This window comes from Lytechinus pictus, chromosome 3 (genome assembly GCF_037042905.1).
Source record: "Lytechinus pictus isolate F3 Inbred chromosome 3, Lp3.0, whole genome shotgun sequence".
NCBI classification, from domain to species: Eukaryota; Metazoa; Echinodermata; class Echinoidea; order Temnopleuroida; family Toxopneustidae; genus Lytechinus; species Lytechinus pictus.
This window is the reverse complement of record NC_087247.1, coordinates 50,832,906-50,842,292: the sequence shown is the minus strand read 5'-3', so window position 1 is coordinate 50,842,292 and position 9,387 is coordinate 50,832,906. Positions and strand designations below refer to the sequence as shown.

Here is a 9,387-nt window from a genome sequence, read left to right as displayed (position 1 = left end):
CCAAGATAGATTTTTTAACCATGAAATATGCATTCATCTATTATGTTGAAAATCTTGAAAAATATGCTCTTGTACCAACTTTGACCATTAAGGTTACAAACACTCAGCAAGTTATTGTCACATGAAACATTGGTATTTAGAAATGAGAAATACATGGTCAGAACTTTTTTATCAAAACCTGAACAACTTTATCATTTTGCTATAGAATGAATGCAAATAATAATAACCTTGCATTCTATATAATTCTATAAATTTCCACAACCACCTTTAATATCATACCCAAAAATTCCGTAGTTCTGTACACAAACTTCAACATTTTGATCAAGTAATGTCACAATATATGCCCAATTTTATTTTACAACTTTTTTTGCCATATATTCTTCTTAAAATTAACACCACATTCTATCAAGAGGGAATAAGCTGTATACATATTGAAAAATTAATATTTTCTGATAAATATCACTTGACAATCATGGATGATACTATTATTTATGAACATGTATTTTCAATGGGTCCTTGAAAAAAAGCTAACAAAGGTTACACTCCAATACACACGCAGTCCTTCATTACCCATACAACCATTCACGCTTTAAACATGGACTTCAAAAGTAATTCACTTCAAATTTACCAACCTACATTTCTACTTGTATTAATCTCTCAAGGAATTGCGGTCCATGTCAGTATATTAAGCATGATGAGCAACAAGTTATATTAATCTGAAACTGAGCGAATATGAAATATATTTTTTTAGAATAGGTATAACGATTCATGTATGAGAACAAAAGTACAAATACTATAGATATATAAAATTACATGTCGTAAAATACAAAAATACATACATATTTATACAACTTAGTTGTTTATTACTTGTACTTTAATTTACATAGTAATTTATCAGTTACATAAATGCATTCCATAACGGCCCTGTTCATATAATCTAGTATGATAAATTTAGTATACTTTGATAATTGATATGCTCAAAGCGAATTTATATTCCACAGAAAAGATAAACAGACAAAATGTATTTCCTACATTATTACCCCTAAAACATTAATATCCAACAGACAAAAAAAGAAATCAAATGTTGGGAAAAATGTTATGTAAATAAAAAAAAATGCAGTAAAATTATTCACAATTCATTGAACATTTTACACACACACACACCCTCATATATACATGTATATATATATTATATATATATATATATATATATACTGTATTTATAGCTATATGTAGCGATGGGAATGCACACCTGAGAGTTGACCTCAAGTCAGGACACTTCAAGTCATGTTGGTGAACTAAAAAAATTTTCGATAACGGAGAGTACTATATACTTTAAAGTGGCTTTTCTAATACGCGACCACCCTCCCCTACCGTAACTTACGATTTGGACGATAAGATATACATTACACTCTCCGAGGTCGAAAAAAAAAGTTCACGTAAACGACTTCAGGTCAGGTGACTTGAAGTGTCCTGACTTGAGGTAAACTCTCAGGTGTGCATTTCCATTGTTGCATACCAGTATATATATACATATATATATATATATATATATATATATATATATATATATATATACCATTGTTCTCTTCATCCATTTCTTTCACACAATATTTAAATATAAAAAAGAGTTGCCAAAGCTGTAGTACATGTATAACTTCACACACATATATATATATATATATATATATATATATAATTGAATATATAATTGAATTATATAATTGAACTGAACTATAGCAAGGCCACATGTTTTATTGACATCATACTAAATGTTTAAGTAAGCCTTTCCCGCTAAAATATGAGAAATTTTCGTTTTTATTTACCTTCTACTTGTATACTTAATCTCACCTCACGGTGGCGAAAAAAAGCTCAAATAAATTTACAGGCATCAATCTTTAGATGATTATGACTACATGTATATACATTCGGATTATAATTATGTACTTAATTGAGATATTTAAGAATCTCAACCCTATAAATGGCTTAATATATATAAATTTATATTTTGCTCTCTAAGTAATATATCTACACTAAAATCTTTCATCGCGGCAATATCCATAATCGGGTGCACTGATTCTCCAAACACTTCGGATTGATCGAATTGGCAGAATGTTAGGATTATTATTCAACTTATCTTTACTGAATATGTGGTTCCATTTCATAATTATATAGTGCAGGGAAAAGGAAGGCCGAAATATATTAACATCATTGTTATTTGATAATTGAATAACACTGGATCCACTTGAGTAAGGTATACTAGTATTGCATTCATTAGCATGGATATTGCACGAGTCGTAGACGAGTAGCGTTATTATAGTTATTTTATTTTTATTACTTATTTTTATTAAACTTCTATCATTTATATCGACTTTTATTGTAATACTTATTATCAATAAAATCAATATAACCATTAATACAATCGATAATACTACTTATCATTTCTGATAGTATTCTTATCATTGCAATCACTCTAATCTGTACAAGCATTCAAATGAATTGTATTCATAATTGCTTTTAATGGTATCAACGGTGACGCGTACCTAAATAATGTCATTTTCTTGTTTGTATGTGCTTTCTTTTCACGAATACCGCTTCTTGTATGCCATTATGTATCTATATATAGATTTAGCTCTCATTATCAAACATCCTTAGGCATTTCTTATGAAGCATGTTTGTTTTGACATTCAAATGGGCCATTTAAGTCCAGAGCTTTCTTACTGTATTTTTTTTAAACTCGCTCCCATCTCTTATTTTTCTCTAGGTCTGTGCAGTGTTACCCGATACGAAGTGCTGAGATGCTTTTTCACCAAGGGAGACGCCAACCAAACCGTGGATGATCTCGCGAAGAGTAAGGAGGGATTACCGTCGCCGAATCACCCTCCAAATCTGGAAAATGGGACGCTTTGGACAGATTAGTCGGTCACAGGCGGGATTGGCGCCAGTGCTTGCGGCGATCATTCTGATAGCGACCTGGTTAATACTGACTCGTATCGCCTGGATACACTTTGGAGATTCAGAAGATGACTTGGAGGGAAAACAGAGAGAGAGTGAGGATAAAAGACAGGATTCGATATCAGATTGGAAGAGGAAACAGAAGGGTACTATTACACAGTCTGAAGCGTGGGATATGTACAAAGTAGGATGTTATACATACATGGCGAGCGGTGAGATTGACCTGCTAACGAATCATAAAGCATTGCGTGCTTTGGAATGCAAACAAAGGTTACCCCAGGCACTTGTCATTGGGGTCAGAGGTTGTGATTCGTTTATTCTTACTAAAATACTGGGACTTCATCCATCCGTAATTTCGCATTCGGAGTCACACCTCGAGCCGAGCATTGACTTGGATAGTCAGATTTCTAAGTGGAGGCGTAAGCAGCCATTCTCATCACGATTTCAAATGACAGTCGAGCATTCTCCCGCGTACGCCGATGATCACGATCTATTAGAGGGCGCAATTCAACAAGCAGCTTCTGGGATCAAGGTGGTGATCGTGATTCGAGACCCAGTCGCTAGAATAATATCAGAAATTGCTAGTACACATAGAGGTGTTTTAAACCTCACTCTGCATTCCATGCAGCCCACTGTCTTCCAGAATCCAAATGAAACAATATCTAATGAAGAAATGATTCCCTATAATCACCAGGATAATTCAGTGACTGTTGAAAACACCTTGATAGATCGCTATAACCGAGTAAATGCTGACTCCTCGTTAATCCAAGCAGGAGTCTACTATCATACCATCAAGAAACTGCAAACACTTTTTGATGGTAACGGAAATTATCTAGTCATTGACAGAGACGACTTCGTACATCAACCTCTTCAGACTTTAGCAAGATTAGAAACGTTTCTCGGCATTAAACAATTCTTCCGCAATGAACATTTTGAATTCCATGACCAAGATGGGCGTTATTGTGTGAACGTTGAGAGGAGACCCGATACACACTGTGTTTACGAAATGTCACAGCGCCATCTCCCGATTGTAGATGAAAATATAATTGAAAAACTGAAGCAGTATTATGACGAGTATGACCTGAAACTGGCAGGTCTGCTCCAACGTAATTTTTCTTGGATGCAATAAATTACGACTCGTAACAAAATACATCAAACATTGACAACAATCATTGTTGTTCTGCATGTTCCTAGGAATATCGATGTGAGGAGATTTGAGTATAAGTAACCAAAGATGATAGCAAGAATTGCACCATGAAATGAAGAAAAGATATCGGACATGTTAGATTCATATATTTTATTATACTGTATAGGCAGTAATATATCTGTATTTGAAAACATTGTGTTTGACTTGACTTGATTAATAGTATCAATTGTCCTCTCCGATGGTGTTAAAGATCATGTTAAGGTTCAGTGTGCAATATAATTCTTTATCTTTCTTTCACTTAAAATTGAGTATTAAACATTCCATTCCAAAGGTGAGTAAAAGATGTTCTTTCTTATTCTTTTCTTTCGGTCTGTGGACGACAGGGTAGAGGATATAGACCTACATACATTAGCGGTACCAGGGGGGGGGGGGACATGGAGGTATTTTACAGTGGCGGTACCATGGGGGAGGGGGCATTTGTTCCCCCCCCCCCAGTCAGGAGCGTCCTCGAAACATTTTGAAAACCTGAGAAAAAATGTATAGTAAATGCGCCTCCGCTCCTCCCCCACTTGCCCCCCCCCCCCCCCCCCCCATTTTGAAATCCTGGTGAGACCCACTGCCTACAAAACACAACATAAATGTAACATAAAGTGAACAAGTGCCCTCCAGATTCTTGTCGATACCGTTGTCATGAACATAGACTCCATGAAATAAACGTTTTGAGACAAGGAAATAGAGAAAGAAAGAAAGAAAGAAAGAGAGAGAGAGCGGGAGAGAGAGAGTCTGGAAAGTAAGGGGTGAGATTGAATGACAGAGAGACGTATACGAGAGAGTCTAGTAAAGGCCCGGTCACATTGCCTTTATGCAAAGAGGACGTATAGCGTAAAAAAATCTTGTCATCCGTTCAGTGGCGTAACTACAGGGATGGGCATGGGGACACGTGCCCCCCCCCCTATCGGCTGGCCAAAAAAACGGGGAAAAGGAGGAAAAGATGAAGAAAGGAAGAGAAACGTAGTGAGAAAGAATAAATTATTGTTCATTATAATGTTATATTATATTATAATTATGTTATGCTATATTACATAATATAAGAAACATTTTTTTTTCATAACTTTATGCAACATAATTCGCTCAGGGCCTATGTCTTCATTGTTCCTGGTGCTCGCATTGTCTGTTTAACGAGATATATAATCCTAATGTAGTAAAACCTGTTTTCAAGTCAATACACACCAAATATATTTCCTCGCACTTCGAGTTATCATTGTTTTATGTAGTGACATTTGCTTCTTTTTCATGCCCCATTTTAAGGTTTTAATATAAAGCATTTCCTGTCCGTGCTTACGTTCGCATTAGAGGGTTGGTGAGATTCCTACAATCAGTCCTTAAAAATGTCCCTTTTTCTGATCCTAATATCAAATATTTTCAGCACGTGCATCGCGCTCGCATCATTTTGTAAGTGAAATATGTATGGTCTTAGTGAATTCCTAGGAACAAGCCTTAGAATGCCCCTCTCCAGGTCTTCGCAATATTTGATTAGTGAGATGCGTATGTTAACCCTAAACGGACTGGGGACCTTGGTGGCCACTCCCTCAACGCTTCGCGTGATATTTCAGAAACAAAAAAGATAACGCCGCAAAATTTTAAGGCCTTTTTTTTAAGGTCTCGCGCAACTTTTGAGACCAAATTTGCGACATACGGGTATAGCATAGCGACGCCACGTGACTTTGTACGAGACGATGTCATGCCGAAAATGGCTAATTTTTATACTTTGTGTACAAAATCTGTGGGAGATGAAATTCATAAGGGGTGATTATTTTTTATTCTAACTGGTCTGCTTAGAGTTTATTTAGTTGTTAAATGGTCTGTAATAATTTCCATTGAAAAAACAATGAAAAACACAATATAAAAACATGGAAATACATGGGAAATAAAAAAAAACAAAGAAATGCATAAGGCAAAAATTCACTTTCGCAATCTTTCTTTGTAGAAACCTTAGAATAAGACCAAAAAGATGACATCTGGAAACAAATTTAAGTGAAATTGGGTGTTAAATATGCAAATAATGTTTTTCACGGATATATCTGCATATTCTATTTATAATATATAAAAAAAAATAATTTTCAGATTTTTTTTGTACTGGCTTGTAGTTTATCTGGAAAAGAATGTGCGTGCCAAATTTCGACGCGAACGGCGGCCGAGATCAGAAGGGGGGCATCAATACATCTCAAATAGCCCAGTCCTTTAAGGGTTAATCATAATTACAATGACTACAAGTGCTTCATGTGTTTAAAAGTAATTCTAACAAAATCAGCAAGAGCTTGGCACTCGCATTAGATGACTATGGTGAGATATGTATACTTTTAATGGATTCCTAAAATATAATTCCTAAAATGTCCCTGTTTGGGGTCAATATATATTAAAATTTCAACTCGCGCTTCGCTTTCGTATTGTTTGTTTAGCGAGACAGGTACGTATCATGTTTACAGACATTTGCTTAAAATGTCCCTTTTTTAGGTCTGAAAGTCAAATTTTTTCAGCTCGCGCTTCGCGCTCGCATTATTTGATATGTGAGATACATGTCCATTTAATGGCACTGCCCTTAAAATGCCTCTATTAGGTCAGTATACCTGGCAACTGAGCACACTTCGCGCGCTCACTATAAGTGACTAAATTTTTTTCTGCTACCCCCCCCCCCCTCCAGCCGTGACCCACGGTACGCCACTGCATCCGTTAGAAAACGCTATGCATCCGTTGTGTACTCATTGCATACGTCTTTCATACGCTATATCCATTGAGCATCCGTGCACTATGATTTCATCCGGGTAAGAAGTTTTGAGCTGCACAAAAAATTCAGAAGGGATGAACTATCCGCCTTGTACGATGTAAATCCGCAACATTACGAGCAACAAATGTCCCATGTCCGTTATCATCCGTTCAACGTCCGCTGTATCCTCTGGGCATCCTCGCATCTCACATCCACTGCAGCTGAACAACAGAAAGAGGGAGGAAAGATAAGGTACATTGACTGTCTATACATCGTTAGTGGCACAGATATAGAAAGGATGTGAATGTATGCGTCTCGCATAATTATAAAATATTCAAAAACCCCGGTAACCCCTTCGGAGCTGTCATCCACTTCCATTTGCTATCATCCGCTATATAGGCTTCCGATACACATCCGTTTAACATCCCCGCTAAATACTACCCATGCCTGTTCTTTTCCGTTATGTTTTCGCAATTATCTTTCGCGAATTTTGTCCATTTCTGGAGCGGCTGAAAACGGATGGAGCTACCCCCGAAATTTTGCTCATTCGCTGTGTTTTCTATGAATACGTTTTGTGTCCATCGGCCAGTGGGACCAGGCCTTACGTTAGTATGGTTAGTATAGTAAGAGAAAATTTAAACACGACCTCGAGAGACAGAGATAGGGAAGATGGATTCAGAAGAATAGCATATTATAAAGACATATAATATGTCGCCCTAATTTCAGGACATGATAAGGTTTTGAGATATATTTCGTCATGACTTGTGTCTAAAATTCGCAATTATCTATTTTTAACACAAATCCCTTTTCAGTTTTCACATGAAACTGGCGGCACTACAGGTCGCCATCAGAGGCTACAGTGCACCTGTGTATTCATTTGTACTTCTTCAGAACTTGGAAACTACATTAATTAATGAGCATTTCGCTGTCACTCCACCCTTTTTACCTCCATGAAACACCAACTATAAGATGTTTACTTTGTCTAGGTATTTCAATAAAACTCTCAAATTCATTCTGGAATACATTGAGATCTTGGCGAGTGATGAAATTATAACTATTTTGACACATAAACCTACTCCCACATCCCTCCTGTTATTCCGATGATTACCAATAAAAAATTATAGATAGTCTTTCAAAATACAGGTTGGCGTAAATGGGCCATCTTAGGCAGGTTTCCATAAGGGCGTTAATACTAAAATCACAATGTAGGGCTTCCAAAAATATTTCTATTTCATCGCGGGTTTTCTTTAGACTTTTGCGATTAATATGTAACACTGAAAACATAGAAAGACGCGAACGAACAATATTATCTAATTCGTCAGTATTGTAATAAGTAACTTCAGAATTCATAGAAAGAATTAGATTAAGGTATTACTCATGTTAATATTCAAACTTATGAATCATAATGCAATCGCGATTATTGCAAATCTGTTATTGGCTTGTTTATAACATTAATAATGATACATATAATAGTAGTACAAATACATGAAGAGTAATGCATTTTAGACATATGTATATATGAACTTATTTACAATATAGTATAAATGAAGCAAAGCAAACAAAAAACAAGACGAACAATAATCATAAACTATCCGATATTAGTGAACAATTATTGAGTAATCAGGAATCAAACGAGTTAAGAAATTAAATATTCAGTCCAAGTCGGAAAAGAATAATACGTATAATTTATTGTACATTGTATGTTTTGCTAAATGTGGAAAACAAATAAATTGAAACTGAAAAATTGAAACTTTGAAATTCAAGAATAGCACTTGCATTATTTGATTTGTCAAGTATCTGTTCTCTTCGTGTATTCCAAAAAGTTCTCAAAATATCCCTTTTTCGGTCCTGATTGTCAAAACATATCAGCGAAGGCCGCGCGCTCGCATTTTGATTGGTGAGTTATGTATAATGAATTGAATTAATTGAAGGTTTTATTATCATTTCATCGCAGCCAGTGGCTGAATTGAGAAAGATTTACAGAGTAAAAAACAATACGTAAACATAAGCAGTGAAATATGAAATGAAAATAACTACAACAATGGAAGTATAGAGATATTTTAGATAGAACTGTCCAATAACAAATTTATATTTCTAGTAAACTATGAAAACATAAAATTAATGTTCAAACCAGATTCATTATAAAGTACGTCTGCTTTTGAAAAAAAACGGTATAGCGTTGTCACGTTGGGATGCCACGTTTCGTCCGCTCCTGTTGGACTCAGGTAGTGAGCATTGTGATGGCGCTATTCCATCGATATCTCCGATGATTTACGCCAGGCTCCAGTGCGAGAGGGATTTCACCCTCCCCTGTACAGATCTCGTCATTTTGCTATTACTGTGTGTGAGATAGATTCACCGAGGAAAGGCCACTGACGGGGTATGTCACCTATCAAGCCAGCCTGGTTTGCGATAACCTCTCGATTAACGCATGAAGAGAAGATATTTCATTTTATTTATTTCCATTTCCAACAATTACATTTTTCTTCGTACAATAATCATTATAATACAGAACATATAT

General features: G+C 35.7%; 1 protein-coding gene across 1 annotated transcript; it reads left to right on the top strand.

Moving 5' to 3' along the window:
- The first annotated feature begins 2,581 nt into the window (after positions 1-2,581).
- LOC129256244 (heparan sulfate glucosamine 3-O-sulfotransferase 1-like) lies at positions 2,582-6,586 on the top strand. The gene has a single exon (XM_054894493.2). It carries the CDS (start codon positions 2,837-2,839, stop codon positions 4,082-4,084), a length of 1,248 nt encoding a protein of 415 aa, XP_054750468.1. The 5' UTR covers positions 2,582-2,836; the 3' UTR covers positions 4,085-6,586.
- The last annotated feature ends 2,801 nt before the right edge of the window (positions 6,587-9,387 follow it).